Below are 17027 nucleotides of genomic sequence, written 5' to 3' on the forward strand. Positions count from 1 at the left end.
GGACCTAGAGGGTATAATGCTAAGCGAAATAAGTCAGGCAGAGAAAGACAAATACTGTATGATTTCACTTATACGTGGAATCTAAAACAAAAACAAAAACAAATGAATAAACAAAAAGCAGACTCAGACCTGATCTGTTTGTAAACACGGAGAACAAACTGATAATTGCCAGAGGGGAGAGGCATGGGGGGATGAGCAAAATAGGGGAAAAGAAGTGGGAGGTACAGACGTCTAGGTCTGGAATGAGTAAATCACAGGGATGAAAGGCATGGCATGAGGAATATAGCCAATGATACTGTAATCACATTTATGGTAACACATGGTGGCTACACTCATGGTGAGCATAGCCTAATCACTATGTTGTACACCTGAAACTAATGTAATATTATGTGTCAACTACTCAAAAAAATTTTAAAAGGAAAGAAAGCTATCAAGGGCTAAAAGGGACTGCTAAGAGGAAGGAGAAAGAGGAAGCATAAGGATTATTATCCTGGAGAATGTTGAAGCAGGCTGGCTGGCCTTCTGCTTTAAAAACAAATACATAATTCATATATCTAACCTATTTCCCAAAAAAGGCCCAAGGTAATGTGCAGAGAGGAGCAGTTCTGTGCAGGCCTCTGAACCAAAACATTCCTTCCCACCAAGAGACGGTTCTAGATTTGAGGGCAAAGAACTGCAGAGAAGATATCTAGGCTTCATTACTCAGCATAAAAAAGGATGAGATCTTGCCATTTGGGACAACATGGGTAGACCCAGAGGGCATTATGCTAAGTGAAATAAGTCAGACAGAGAAAGACAAATACCATAGGATTTCACTTACATGTGGCATCTAAAAAACAAAACAAAGGAACAAGCAAACTGAAACAGACCCACAAATACAGAGAACAAATTGGTGGTTGCCAGAGGGGGAGGAGGTGGGGAGATGGGCAAAATAGGGGAAGGAGGTGAAAAGGTACAAGTTTCCAGTTAAATACACACATGGAGATGAGACATACAACATAGGGAATACAGTCAACACTACTGTAGTAAGTCAGTATGCTGACAGATGGTGACTACGCTTACTGTGACGATCGCTGAGTAATGCATACAATTGTCAAACCTCTGTGTTGTACCCCTGAAATTAGCATCCTACTGTATGCCAACTATACTTCAATCTAGTCATCTAGACTTCAAGACCACAAAATACTGGGTATCACCCAACATCACTGACACTGGAATCAGACTTTTGAACCTGAGTAGTGAAAAGCACACATACTCATGTTTATGTGTAGAGACTCAGACAAAAGAGACCGACAGGAAACAGACAGATAAGCAACAACGTTAACAATTTCCTCAGAATGATTTTCATTTTCTTCTTCACTGCCATTCAGGGCTTTTCAGTTAATCTTTTGTTTTTGGAATGCTCATGTAGTTTTTGCTTATGAAAATATATTTAAAGTAGAATAATGACTTAAATCATGGGGCTATGTTTTTTCTATAGTTTATTTATCTGATTTATGAATGTGATTTCAGATAGATTTGGTGTGAACTTAAGAATATATTCTGTGATTATGTTCTGAGACCCAAAAGACTGTTTAGACTTCCTTTAGAGTCCAAATGGAATTCACAGGATCATGATTCGCATTTTGAGGAGACAAAAATGGAGGTGCTACCCCAACACACTGGCCCTCCAGCACCATGGACTGAAACTGCCAAACCACTGCAGGCCAGCCCTGGAGACCCCCATTCCCCCACAGGGGAGGCAGCACAGACAGCTAACCAATCTCCTTTATAACCCCTGCAGGAGGCGACCCCACTGCCACACAGTGGACATGGGGAAGGAAAGGGTAAGCGACTGGCATCTCCTTGTAGAGGTGGACTAGGAGAACCCAAAGTTCTGCTCCTGTGGAACATCCTACCATTTCATTAGGAAACCAACCGAGCAACATTTGTGAGCTATGTTTAAAGTAGCCCAAATAATTGATCTGAAGAAAAGCAAGTCAATTCAAATATTTCCTGGGACCCCACCATGTGGCAAAGGCACCTGGTCAAGGCACCCGGAGGCCTATAGAGTAGGAAAAGCCATACAGAGTCCATCCTAAAGTCTGCCATCAGGGTATCTGCAACCCAGTAGCTTCGTGTTTATATGTAAACACAAACTCTCTTCTGTGCTAGACCGACTGTGGACATTTAAGGGTTAAAGTCAGAAAATCAAAACTCCCTTTATTTTAGTATGTTGTTAGCTCCTTTTAAGTTTGTGCCTCTCACACTGGCAAAAACATAGAGAGGATAAATTCCTCAAAGTTCAGCTACATTTCCGTCAGAAAAATCAAATGCCTCTTGGTATACTGTAAGTATTTTATACTTATTTTAAGACACCAAATTAAAAAAACTTACTTTAGATTTACAAAGTAGTGAACACTGACCTTACTATTTCTCTTCCTCCTCCTTACTGTTCCTCTTGAGAGCAGAAATGCTCTTTTTAGCCAGTGACTTCCAAGTTTCTGTGATTAAGTCCACTGTAGACTCCATAAACCCGAACTCGCATGCCCAGGCACCTACAGAGCCTGGCGCACCGCGTTACTACAGAAGAGGGTTCTGTAGCCCTGACATGCCTGGCCCCAGTGCCACCCCCTGCTTGTCCCAGGCCATAGTCACACGGGAGCCACCTCAACACGTCCTGTCTGTCCTCCCCCTCATCTTCATGCTCTTCCTCCTCCTTCCTTCTCTACCAGCAACCCTGCTGCCTCTTCTCACGGCATCAGCCCCAACTTTCAAACCTCTCCTCCCAAATACACAAGGTCCAAACCTACTCTTTGCAAACCAACAGCTAAGAGCATGCACAGAGCCCACCTCGACTGGTTCAGGTGCTACGCATACCTGCACACTCAAGCTGAAGGCCATTGTTTATGGAGTACCTGCTGTGCGCCAAGCACCACGTTCTACCTTCAAACCCTAACACTCGCAGACCCAGCCTCTTCCCTCCTAGCCTCATCTTGTAGGTGTAAAATGATGCTCCTTAAGAGGATTATTCCCAGCAATTATGTACCTGGGAGCCCTCTGCCTTCTATTTCCTAAGCTTGAGACTTCTGGACCTTCCTCCTCTTACTTGCACAAAAGTAAATACACAGCATGAAAAAAAAACACCTTTGGAACACACAAGGTCTAAGTTAACTCAGGGAGACTACAACACCTATAGAGGGAGCATATAATTCCATAGAAACCAAAGCATGTCAGGCTGATTTTTTTTTATTTTTAAAGAAAAAAGTCCTAATTATTTTTGTTTAAGGTGGTCACCTTTTAGTGGTTATCTTTTCCAAGTACAGTGAGCCTCCTAGATGGCACAAGGGCAGAGCACCTCCAACACAACACCATTAACATCCTCACCCACTGCCACTAAAGCAGGACCCCCAGCCAAGCAGGGGTTACCTGTGCACACAACTGTTAGCCCTGGAGAACAACGCAGTCATTGCAGCAGCCTGTAACTGGGAAGGGGCACTGGGAACTTTCTGGGTAATAGAAATGTTCTATTTCTTGATCTGGGTGGTAGATATAAAAATATATAAATCATCATGCAAATGAATTCTTACTAAAATTCAAGGCAAAATGGGCACGTGGTACTTACCAAAATTCAAGAAAATCAGTTTGGCCTGTATCCCGGGACATAGTTTGATGAGAAATGGAATGGCAACATACAACCCCAGAACACAGAGAAGTATCTTCCTCAGTCGGAACCACAGGCCCTTTCGCCTGCAAGAGAAGAGCAATTAACAGGTCAAAGACTGGAGGTGCAATTTTGCTCCCGTTTATTAACAGCATTATCAAAATCACTAACCAAAATCTACATGTCGCTTTACCCACAATAACTGTGCCAGTAATAAGACTAGCCTCCCACCTGCTTTTGTTAAAATAATTATTTTAGACAGTCTTTCAATCTGAGCTTAGAACTCTATTGTGCGGGAAGGGGGAGGGTACATAGTTTCTCCTGAAAGCCAACGGACCATCCTGATGATTTCCTGTGCTTGCCCTGGAATCAGAACACAGCACAGACATCAGTCAGCTCCCCAGCAAGTGCCCAACCTGAAGTCAGATCGTAGCGGCAGCTTCATCTGGGGAAAGTGGCTGGCTCTAGGCCGGTGATCGCTGTCCTGCAAGCCAGCCACAGGCATGGGCTGCCTGCTGGCTCCTTGTAGGAAGCTGAAACATCAACAGAACCTGCCCAACCAGGTCTGGGGAGCGAGCAGGGGGCTGACAGTGAGACTGTAGCTGACACTGCCTGTCCTTGCATTCCAGCCCACATTCCATCTGGCACCACAGGATGGAGGCCCCTTCTCCAGGCAACGTAGGCCAGGTCTCCAGATCCTCTTCTAAGCCCACGCAGCTCCAAGACTGCCTTATCCTATTCCTGATGCCTTTTCAAAAATGTCCCTAGTCCAGAGATTCTAAACTCCTTGGACTAAGGGTTTCTCTATAACTAGAAAACTGAAGCCCCCAAAGAGCTTCTGTTTACACGGTTTATATTTATGACTATTTGTCATGTGAGAAGTTAAAATACAATTTAAAAATATTTATTCATGCATCTAATAACAAGAAAGCCATTAAATGTTAATATAATTAACATTTGTTATTTAAAAAGTGATTATATTTTCCAACACAAAAACTTTTAGTGAGGAGAGCAGCATTAACACTTTTACAAATTTCTTTAAGCCAGACAGCTTAATAAAAGACAGATGGATTCTCATATCTTTCTGCATCCAATCTGTTGCAATACCACATGTCAGGCAGCATCTGGAAAACTCTGAGACAATGAGTAAAAAAGGCAAATAATATCTTTGGGTTATAATGAAAATCATTTCGACCTTGTGGACACTCTGAAAGGATCTTGGGGAGGACCCTTGGAAACCGCTGCTCTAACTTATGAACCAAGTCTAAACCTGAGTGGGGTTAAGTATTTATTTCTGGACTGTTTCCAAAATAAATATTTAAAGTGGTTTTAAATATATACCTGGAACTGCTGACACATGCAATAATATGGATGCATCTCAAAAGCATTCTGCTAAATAAGACAGACACAAAAGACTACATACCGTATGATTCCGTTTATCTAAAATTCTAGAAGAGACAAAACTATAGAGACAGACAAACAGAACAGTGGTAGCTGGGGATGGAGGGAGATTGCAAGGGGCACACAGGGAACTTTTAGGGTAATCAAAATAATTTTATCTTGATTGTAGTTACACATTTGTATGTGTAAATAATAGCTCAGCAAAGCTGATGACAAACGTGCGTATCTGACAGTATAACTCATTCACTCATTCACCTGGTTTACTCAATGCTAGCACTCTTTGGGCAGCAGACACTAAAGGAAGCAAAGGAAGGCCTCTGCATCCATGCTGTGCTCCCAGCTCAGTGGGGCAGACACAGAGCTCTGAGAGAGGCACGTGGTTCAGGGTAATCTGACCCAGTCCGGGCTGCCAGGGAAGGGACCACTGGGAGGAAACACTAAGTTAGGAATATAGGAGTTAACTAGATGATGTAGAAGAATAGTTTAAAATGGCATCTTAAATTCCATGCACAATCTGCCCTTCCAGTGATGAAGGGTGTGTAACATTGTGGTTAAAGGTGCTGGCTCTGAAGTCAGATGATCTAGTCTAACTTCTAACCTACCACTTACTAGCTGTGCAATCCTGGATAAATCACTTAACCTCTCTGAGCTGTGGTTTATTCTCTGCACCAAGGGCATAAAAGTGGTACCTCCTTTGTGGGGCTCCTGGAAGGATTACACACAATAATGCACATAGAGTGCACATATGAGTTTCGGGTCCACAATATATCTAAGCTGTCATCACAGTCTTCTTACTCTCATTAAGGGAAAGAGCAGGGACTGGGCATAGTAATGGGCCTGAAAGGGAAGGCTGGGCACAATGTGAGAGGTCCAAAGAGGCCAAGAAGAATTCAGGACTTCATTCTGAGAGAAAATGGAGAGCCCATAAAAAAGAAAATAGCCTGCAAATGCACAACCATCAAATGCCAGATGCAAAGCTCATGCTTCAGTCCTCTGCTCTGGCCACACTGGCCATTCCTATGTCCCTTGCACAATTTGGCCACTCACCCTCTAGAGCCTGCATAAATCTGGCCATTATAAGGTATTCACGCAGCTTGTAATTTTATGTCCTCAGAGCAAGGAAAGCATATATCCACACAAAGACTTGATCAAAAACACTCACAGGGGGTACCTGGGTGGTTGGGTCAGTGGGGCATCTGACTCTTGGTTTTGGCTCAGGTCCTGACCTCGGGGGTCATAGGATTGAGCCCCACATCGGACTCTGTGCTCAGCATGGAGTCTGCTTGGGGTTCTTTCTCTCCCTCTCCCTCTGCCCCTCCCCCCGCTAGTGTGCACGCTCTCAAATAAATAAAAATAAAAAAACAAAAAAAAACCACTCATGAAAGTTTTATTCAAAATAGCCACTGAGATAATACAAATGTCTATCAACAGGTGAATGGATAAGCAAACCATGATTTGTCCTTAGAATGGAATAGTACACAGCAAGAAAAAGGAACCAGCTATGGATACATGCAACCATGTGGATGAACCTCAAAATATGCTGAGTGAGGGGTGCCTGGCTGGCTCAGTAAGAGGAGCATGTAACTCTTGATCTCGGGCTCATGAGTTCGAGACCACATTGGAGGTAGAGATTACACTAAAAAATTAAATTAAATTAAAAAAAAAAACCTATGCCGAGTGAAAGAAGCCCAATAAGATGGCCAGGACAGCAACAGACTTCTGCTTTGATATATCATTTCACCTAAAAAGTATTCCTGTTCATTAGTGAAACCCGCATTGTTTTTTCTGTGCTATTTCAGGGTTCAGCTTCCTCCACAGACAGTGGCTTTTCATCTTCCTCATATTTCAAAATAGTTTATACAAGATAGGAACTGTCTGTTCCTTATAAAGTTAAAAGAATTTATCAAGAAGAAACAAGAGAGAAGGAGGATATAAACAACGTCTGGAAAAATATATCATTTTCTTAATTTCTTAATTATTACCTACTTCTTGTGACAATTTTGTTCATTTTCTCAGAAATTCCTTTAGTTGCAAACCTCCACTTATTGCTGGAAGTACTGCTATTAATGTAGTTACTCCTTGCTAGAAGATTCCCTGTTCTTGATTACTAATAAGAATGAACATTTCCCACGCAGCTGAGGAAAGCGTCACCTCCATTTATTACCTGCATGTGACCTGGAGTAATCACGGAGGCCCACCTTTCTCTACAGTGCACACATCCACACACAGAGGAACAACTTTTGCCATAGGCTGTACAATGATTCAGTGTGCTTGTCTTTAAAGGTTACTCATAGGGCGCCTGGGTGGCTCAGTTGGTTAAGCGACTGCCTTCGGCTCAGGTCATGATCCTGGAGTCCCTGGATCGAGTCCCGCATCGGGCTCCCTGCTCGGCGAGGAGCCTGCTTCTCCCTCTAACCCTCCCCCCTCTCATGTACTCTCTCTCTCTCTCATTCTCGCTATCTCAAATAAATAAATAAATCTTAAAAAAAAAAAAAAAAAAAAAAAATAAAGGTTACTCATATTAGCAGTACCATAAACAGATAACCAGAATCACTTGTCAAGAAATAGAAAGGAACTGTAAAAATAAATACAATGAATGGACTTAGGATACAGCCCAACAGTTGTGTTCTTGGGCATTTATTCCAGAGAAATGAAGACTTATTTTCATGTAGAAACTTGTACATGAATGTCTACAGCAGCTCTATTCATAATAGCTCCAACTCAGATGCCTTTCAAGAGGTGAGTGGATAAACAAATTGTCCATACTGGCCATGGTACACTACTCAGCAATAAAAAAGAATGAACTATTGATTGTGCAACAACTTGGATGAACCTGGGAAATATACTGAGTTAAAAAAGTCAATCAATCCCAAAAGGTCACATGTTATGTAAGTCCGTCTATAAAAATGTTCTTTAAGTGACAAAGTGATAGAGATGGAGATGAGATTAGTGGTTGCCCTGGTTTAGGGATGGGAGGGCGGGGATAGGGGTGGCAATAAAGGGGTAGCATGAAGGAGCCTGGTAGGGGTGGTATAGGTGAGCACCTTCATGTGACAGTCGTTCCATGAAGCTACACATGTAATGAGATTGCACAGCATTACACACACACACACACACACACACACACACACAATGAGTGTATTTTTAACTGGTGGAATCTGAATAAGTTCTATAGATTGCATCAATGTCAATCTCCTAGGGCTGATTTTGTACTATAGTTACGTTAGATGTTACCTCAAACTGAAGGAGGTTGGGGGATGGGAACACTGGACATTACTGTATATTTCTGTGCGATTCCTAAGAATCGATAATTAACAAAACAAAAACAAAATAATGGAAAAAAAGTCAGCCACAATGGGGCGCCTGGGTGGCTCAGTCATTAAGCGTCTGCCTTCGGCTCAGGTCGTGATCCCAGGGTCCTAGGATCAAGCCCCGCATCGGGCTCCCTGCTCGGCGGGAGGCCTGCTTCTCCCTCTGCCACTCCCCCTGCTTGTGTTCCCTCTCTCGCTGTGTCTCTCTCTTCAAATAAATAAATTTAAAAAAATCTTAAAAAAAAAAAAAATCAGCCACAGAATCTAAAAAATAGCAAGTAAAATATAAGTAATCATTAATAAATCTGACCAATTTGCTGGATTTCATGTTCTCTCAATCTGTCCAAGTAAATATTAGTCCCATTTTCACAGAGCACACAGCAACTTCTAAGGAGCTGAGTAACTTACTCCCAGACAAGAAGCCTGACATAGTGTGTGGGGGCTGGCCAAGGTGACCTCCGCCCCCACATTCCTCCAGGCCTATGAGCATTCTACCCGCCTTCATCCTGGTCTTTCTTTCTGGAAAAGCAGCCCAAATCAGAGCACTCAACGCGCAATCTGAGACTTTCTCTCAAATGATCATAGATCTGTAGACATTTTCTGATGGGACTTTTTAACAAATTATTCTAGATAAGGACAATTTGTGCAATTTACAACTTCCTGCTGCCTCCTAGAAGGGCAGATCCCAGAGCAAGCCTTGGCTGAACCGTTTGGTAACAATGTGAAAGGGACCAAGACCTGTACCTCAGAGGGAAGGAGGGGTGGAGAAGGGCCAAGGAAAGGCCAAGGAGTCTGGGGAAGGAAGCCTGGAGCCCTCGGAGAGATGGGGAGGCTGCAGGCTGACAGTCAGTTCCAGTGTGGTACTCGGGAAAGAACAAACAGATCAATGGAACATAGCAGTGAGCCCAGAAATAGAGCCACATAAATATAGTTAACTGATCTCTGACAATAGTGCAAGAGTAATAAAATGGGGAAAAAAGAGTCTGGTCCACAGATGGTGCTGTAATAACTGGACATCCACATGCAAAAAAATGAATCTAGACACACACTTACACCCTTCACAAAAATGAACTCACAATGGCTCATAGAGCTAAACGTACAATGTGAAGCTATAAAACTCCTACAAGATGGCAGAAGAAAATGTAGGTGACTTTGGGTAGGGTGATGACTTGTTAGATAACCACATCTAAGGTACAGTCCACCAAAGAAATAATTGATAAGTTAGACTTTATTATTAAAATTAACAACTTCTGTTCTGCCAAAGACAGCATGAAGAGAATGAGAAGAGGGTCACCTGGGTGGCTCAGTCGGTTAAGCATCTGCCTTCGGCTCAGGTCAAAATGTCAGGGTCCTGGGATCAAGCCCCCCGTCTGGCTCCCTGCTCAGCGTGGAGTCTGTTTCTCCCTCTCCCTCTGCCCCTCCCCCACCTGCTTGTGCTCTCTCTCTCTCTCTCAAGTGAATAAAATTCTTAAAAAAAAAGAGAGAGAGAGAGAATGGGAAGAGAAGCCACATACTGGGAGAAAATATTTGCAAAAGACAAATCTGATAAAGGACTATTGTCTAAAATACACAAAGGACTCTTAAAACTCAACAATGAGAAAACAACCCAATTAAAAAAAAGGCAAGAGACTTGAACAGACACCTCATCAAAAAAGATATATAAACGAGAAGCAAGCATGTGAAAAGATGTTGGACATCATATGTCATTGGGGAATTTGAAATTAAAACAATGAGATACCACCAGACACATATTACAATGGACAAAACACAAAATACTGACAACGCCAAATGCTGATGAGGACATGGAGCAACAAGAACTCTCACTCATTGCTAGTGGGAATGCAAAATGGTGCAGCCTCATTGGGAGACAGTTTGGCGCTTTCTTGCAAAACTAAATATACTCTTACCATACCATCTGGCAATCACACTCCTTGGTGTTTACCCAAATGAGTAGAAAACCTAAGTCCACACAAAAACCTGTTCACAAATATTTATAGTAGCCTAAAGTTGGAATCAATGAAGATGTCCTCTAGTAGGTAAATGGATAAACAAACTGTGGTACATCCAGACAATTGGATGTTATTTAGCTTAAAATGAAATGAGTTATTTAGCCACGAAAGGACTTGGAGAAAACTTAATATTGTGGAACTTGTTGCTGAGTGAAAGAATCCAATCTGAAAAGGCTATGTACTGTATAACCACAACTATACGACACCTTGCAAAAGACAAAACTATGGAGACAGTAAAAAGATTAGTGGCTGCCAGGGGTTAGCAGGGATGGAAGGATGAACAGGCAGAGCACAGAGGATTTTTAGGGCAGTGGAACTATTCATTACACATTTGTTAAAACCCCTGAATGTACAACACCAAGTGGAACCCGAATGTAAACTACAGAATCTGGGTGATGATGATGTGTCACTGTAGGCTCACTGACTATAATAAACGTTCTATTGTGGTGCAGGATGTTGGCTGCTCAGGAGATTGCATGTGTGGGGGCAGAGGGAGCCTGGAAGTGTCTGTACTTCCTGCTCGATTTTGCTGTAAATCTGAAGCTGCTCTAAAAGCAAAGTTTAAGATCCTCAAACTCATAGAATCAGAATAGAATGGTGGTTGTCAGGGGTGGCAAGGAGTGGGAACTGGGATTTATTAATCAAATGCATCAAGTCTCAATCACACAAGATGAGTAAGTTCAAGAGATCTACAGTACAACATCGTCCCTACAGTTAACAATATTGCATTGTAGGGGCGCCTGGGTGGCTCAGTCGTTAGCCGTCTGCCTTCGGCTCAGGTCATGATCCCAGGGTCCTGGGATCGAGCCCCACATCGGGCTCCCTACTCCGCGGGAAGCCTGCTTCTCCCTCTCCCACTCCCCCTGCTTGTGTTCCCTCTCTCGCTGTGTCTCTCTCTGTCAAATAAATAAAAAATGTTAAAAAAAAAAAAATATTGCATTGTATGCTTCACATCTTATTAAGAGAGTAGATATGTTAAGTGTTCTTATGACAATAAAATAAAACTTAAAAATAAAGTTTTTCTTAAGTGAACAACAACAAAAATGTTGCTTGTAGCTATCAAGTGTTTCGGGACTCCCCAGGAAACCTGAAGCCAAGGGTGAGAAATGAGGACACTGCTGGACTGGCAATCAGTGGTTAGTAACTGTAGATGGAACCAACAGTATATAGCACACTAAGAAATTCACAGAACAAGTGGAATCTATTTTGTTTTGAAAACTCCATAGCTCTTATATTAGAATATTTATACCATTATTTTAATTAGAAAGTTCTAGACTTGTAAATAATTAAGTTCTGTAAGAGTTCTATAACTAAAGGACAAGGTTTTTGTAATCTGGAAATACAGCCCGCGTGGTGTTCTCAGCAGGGTACTCCCTAGAACCTCCTGGCTCCCTGACTGCAACGGTGCTCTATCTGCCTGTAAAGTGTGCCCCCTGGGAGCACACTTCTTTGCCTCTCATCCTGGGAGCTTTTCCTTATACAGGACATGAGTTTCTAGACTGCTGATGCTATTTCTTGATATGAATACAGGCACACCCCATTTTAGCGTGCTTTTTGCTTTACTGTGCTTTGCAAATACTGAGTTTTTTACAAATTGAAGGTTTGTGGCAACCCGCATCAAGCAAGTTTCTTGGTGCCATTTTTCCAATAGTATCTGCTCCCTTAATGGCTCTGTGTCACATTTTGGTAAGCTTCACAATATTTCAAACATTTCATTATTATTATATTTATTATGGTGACCTGTGATCAGTGATTATGACTTGCTGAAAGATCAGATGATGGTTAACAATTTTTAGCAATATTTTTAATTAAGTTACATACATTTTTTAGACATAATGCTATTGTACACTTAATAGACAACAGTATAAACATCATTTTTATATAACTTTAACTTTTATATGCACTGGGAAACCAAAAACTTTGATTAGCTTTATTACAGTATTTGTTTTATCGGTGGTCTACACCTAAACCCATAACATCTCCAAGGTATGCCTGTATTTAATAATTAAGTACACATTCTTTTAATACCTAGGAGTATAAGTTCCCATAATGAAATTTAATTTCACTTCATTTTATTTCAATCAGTGCTATGGTCAGTAATAAATCTTGTCAGCAAGTCAAAATCTTTTTAAAAGGTGTACAGAGAAAAAAAAAGTCTATTACACTTGCATAATCAGCACGATAAAAATATTTCATTTAAAAAAGTTCAAACATAAGAAATACAAAATTGATTAACAAATCCAAGAGCTGTTTATTCAAGAAAAAGCAAGAAAAAACCCCAGTAAGTTCTGGGCTAAAAAGAGAATATACGAAATTAGGGACCAGAAAAGTGAGGTAACCTCACATTAAATTTCTTTTAATAGAAAGTATCACATGCTTTGCTAAGCTAATAAAATTTCTAAAATTCAATGATACAGACTATTTTGTAAGAAAACATAAATAGTGATAATCTTCTCAAATTGTTAGAAAAAAAAGGAATGAAACCTATAACCAAAGGAGGTACTGGGTAAAGCTACTGAAGAATTACATCCCGGGGCGGGGGGGGGCGGATAGCAAGATGGTGAAGGAGTAGGAGACCTGGATTTCGTCTGGTCCCAGGAATTCAGGTGGATAGGGATCAAACCATTCTGAACACCTACCAACTCAACAGGCGATCAAAGAAAATAGCAGCAACTCGCTGAACAGAAAACCAACCACTTTCTGGAAGGTAGGACATGCGGAGAAGTGAATCCAAGGCGATATTCGGGAGGATAGACGGCAGGGGAGGGGGCCTCTGTCGGCCGCTTCTGGCAAGTGATAGAGCAACGGAGCACAAAATCAGAACTTTTAGAAGTTGGCTCCACTGAGGGACGTCGCTCCAGTGGCTAAGTGGGGGGTGGAACCCTCGTGGGACAGTGTGGTCTCAGGACCCTCGGGGTCACAGAAAGACCGGGGGTGCCTGAGTGCAGCAGAGCTCCCAGGGATCGGCAGGGAAGCCGGCTGCAGAGACGGACCCGAGGAGCGGGCTCTCAGCTCGGGATTGCCATAAACTGTGATCCGCGGCACAGTCGGGCCACTGCTCCTCCAGCAGGGACCCAACAAGCGGCAGATCTGGGCAGACTCCCCTTCCTCCCCGGGGAGGAGCAGCACAGGAGCGCACCGCAGGGATCTGCTGGGTTTGGAGACTCCACACGGGGTCGGGTGCCAGAGATAGAAACACTGGGTCACAGGCCGGATGAACACGGAGTACGGCCGGAGACCGGGGAGATGGGAGTGATTGGCTGCTTTTCTCTGGGGGCGCACTGAGGAGCGGGCCCCGAGTTCTCCACTCCTCTGGAGCGGAGATTGGGAGGCCGCCATTTTCACTCTCGTCCTCCAAAGCTGTAGGGAAAGCTTGCAGGGAACAAAAGCTCCCGAGACCAAACCGGAGCAGATTACTTAGCCCGGACCCAGCAAGGGTGTGGCAATTCCACCTCCGGCAAAGACATTTGGGAACCACAGCAACAGGCCCCTCCCCCAGAAGATCAGCAAGAACAGCCAGCCAAGACCAAGTTTACTGATCAATGAGAACGGCAGAATTCCAGCGCTAGGGGAATACTGCACATAGAATTCATGGCTTTTCCCCCCAATTCTTTAGTGCTTCAAAGTTAATTTTTTTAATTTTCTTTTTTTTCCTATTTTTTTTTAATTTTTCTTTTTCCCTTTTTCAACCAACATCCTATCTTACCAATTTTATAAAAAATCTTTTAAATTTTTTTAGAGTGATATTCTATCCCTTCATTGTAGTTAACCTTATTTTTTGTATATATATATGTTTCTCTCTCTTTAAAATTTTGGGATACAGTTTCTTCTAACAGACCAAACTATACCCTAGTGTATGGCTTTGTTCTAGTCTCCTGCCTGATCACATTCTTTTTTTTTTTTTTCCTTCTTTCTTTTTTCAACCAACTTCTTATCAATTCCTTTTATGAAATCTTTTATAATTTTCCTCTTTATAGTCATATTCCAGCCCTTCATCGTATTTACCCTTATTTTTGTACATATATAAGTTTTTCTTTCTTTAAAATTTTGGGAGGCAGTTTCTTCTAACAGACCAGAATACGCCCAAAATCTAGTGTGTGGCTCTGATCTATTCACCTGCCTGATCATATTCTTTTTTTTTTTTTCTTTCCCTTTCTTTCCCCACCAGTTTCAGGTCTCTTCTGATTTGTTTCATGTATATTTTTCTGGGGTCGTTGTTACCCTGTTAGCATGTTGTTCTCTCATTCATCTGTTCTCCTCTGGACAAAATGACAAGACGGAAAAAAAATCACCTCAAAAAAAAGAACAGTAGGCATACCAACTGCCAGGGACCTAATCAATACGGACATTACTAAGATGTCGGAACTAGAGTTCAGAATGACGATTATAGAGATACTAGCTGGGCTTGAAAAAAGCATGGAAGATACTAGAGAATCCCTTTCTGGAGAAATAAATGCAATCTAACCAAGCTGAAATCAGAAAGGCTATTAATGGGGTGCAATAAAAAATGGAGGCTCTAACTGCTAGGATAAAAGAGGCAGAAGAGAAAATTAGTGATATAGAAGACCAAATGAGAGAGAATAAAGAAGCTGAGAAAAAGAGATAAACAACTACTGGATCACGAGGGTAGAATTCGAGAGATAAGTGATACCATAAGATGAAACAATATTAGAATAATTGAGATCCCAGAAGAAGAGAAAAGAGAGAGAGGGGCAGAAGGTATATTGGAGCAAATTATAGCAGAAAACTTCCCTAATATGGGGAAGGAAATGGGCATTCAAGTCCAGGAGGCACAGAGAATGCCCCTCAAAATCAATAAAAATAGGTCAACACCCCGACATATAATAGTGAAACTTGCAAATCTCAAAAACAAAGAGAAAATCCTGAGGGCAGCTCAGGACAAGAGGTCCATAACCTACAAGGGTAGAAACATTAGATTAGCAGCAGACCTATCCACAGAGACCTGGCAGGCCAGAAAGGACTGGCATGATATATTCAGGGTGCTAAATGAGAAAAATAATGGAGCCAAGAATACTTTATCCAACTAGGCTGTCATTCAAAATAGAAGGAGAGAAAAAGCTTCCAGGACAAACAAACAGAAACTGAAAGGATTTGTGATCACTAAACCAGCCCTGCAAGAAATATTAAAAGGGATTCTTTAAGTGAAGAGAGAGCCCAAAAGTAACATAGACCAGAAAGGAACAGAGACAATGTACAGAAACAGTGACTTTACAGGTAATAAAAAGGCACTAAATTCGTATCTTTCAATACATCTACTCTAAATGCCCAAATCAAAAGACACAGGGTATCAGACTGGATAAAAAGCAAGACCCATCGATATGCTGCCTGCAAGAGACTCGCTTTAGACCCAAAGACATCTCCAGATTGAAAGTGAGGGGGTGGAAAACCATTTATCACGCTAATGCACATCAAAAGAAAGCTGGGGTAGCAATCCCTATATCAGACAAATTAGATTTTAAACCAAAGACTGTAATAAGAGATGAGGAAGGACACTGTATCCTACTTAAAGGGTCTATCCAACAAGAAGATCTAACAACTGTAAATATCTATGCCCCTAACATGGGAGCAGCCAATTACATAAGCCAATTAATAACAAAACCAAAGAAACACATCAACAACAATACAATAATAGTAGGGGACTTGAACAGCCCCCCTCATTGAAATGGACAGATCATCTAAGCAAAAGATCAACAAGGAAATAAAGGCTTTAAATGACACAATGGACCAAATGGACTTCACAGATATATTCAGAACATTCCATCCCAAAGCAACAGAATACACATTCTTCTCTAGTGCCTATGGAACATTCTCCAGAATAGATCACATTCTGGGTCAGAAATCAGGTCTCAACCAGTACCAAAAGATTGGGATCATTCCCTGCATATTTTCAGACCACAATGCTTTGAAACTAGAACTCAATCACAAGAGGAAAGGTGGGAAGAACTCAAATACATGGAAGCTAAAGAGCAGCCTACTAAAGAATGAATGGGTCAACCAGGAAATTAAAGAAGAATTAAAAAAATTCATGGAAACCAATGAAATTGAAAACACAGCTGTTCAAAATCCTTGGGATGCAGCAAAGGCAGTCCTAAGAGGAAAGTATATAGCAATACAAGCCTTTCTCAAGAAACAAGAAAGGTCTCAAATACACAACCTAACCCTACACCTAAAGGAGCTGGAGAGAGAACAGCAAATAAAGCCTAAACCCAGCAGGAGAAGAGAAATAATAAAGATCAGAGCGGAAATCAGTGAAATAGAAACCAAAAGAAAGTAGAACAGATCAACGAAACTAGGAGCTGATTCTTTGAAAGAATTAATAAGATTGATAAACCCCTGGCCAGACTTATAAAAAGAAAAGAGGAAGGACCCAAATAAATAAAATCATGAATGAAAGAGATCACAACCAACACCAAAGAAATACAAACAATTATAAGAACATATTATGAGCAACTATATGCCAGCAAATTTGACAATCTGGAAGAAATGGACGCATTTCTAGAGATGTATAAACTACCAAAACTGAATCAGGAAGAAATAGAAAACCTGAACAGACCCATAACCAGTAAGGAAATTGAAGCAGTAATCAAAAATCTCCCAACAAACAAGAGCCCAGGGCCAGACGGCTTCCCAGGGGAATTCTAC

General features: G+C 41.7%; 1 protein-coding gene across 3 annotated transcripts in view; it reads right to left on the bottom strand.

The window, feature by feature from the left end:
- The window catches only part of ABHD12 (abhydrolase domain containing 12, lysophospholipase), a 90281-nt gene that overhangs the window by 29898 nt on the left and 43356 nt on the right, over positions 1-17027 (bottom strand). For 2 of the 3 annotated variants that reach the window (XM_032419404.1, XM_032419406.1), the window contains exon 2: positions 3605-3729. In XM_032419404.1, the coding sequence (XP_032275295.1) occupies positions 3605-3729 (125 nt within the window). Of the gene's footprint in view, positions 1-3604; positions 3730-4059; positions 4220-17027 lie in introns of those variants that run through there. The other variant, XM_032419405.1, reaches the window with a different exon arrangement.

Source organism: Phoca vitulina, unplaced genomic scaffold (assembly GCF_004348235.1).
Source record: "Phoca vitulina isolate PV1807 unplaced genomic scaffold, GSC_HSeal_1.0 scaffold22, whole genome shotgun sequence".
In the NCBI taxonomy this organism is placed as follows: domain Eukaryota; kingdom Metazoa; phylum Chordata; class Mammalia; order Carnivora; family Phocidae; genus Phoca; species Phoca vitulina.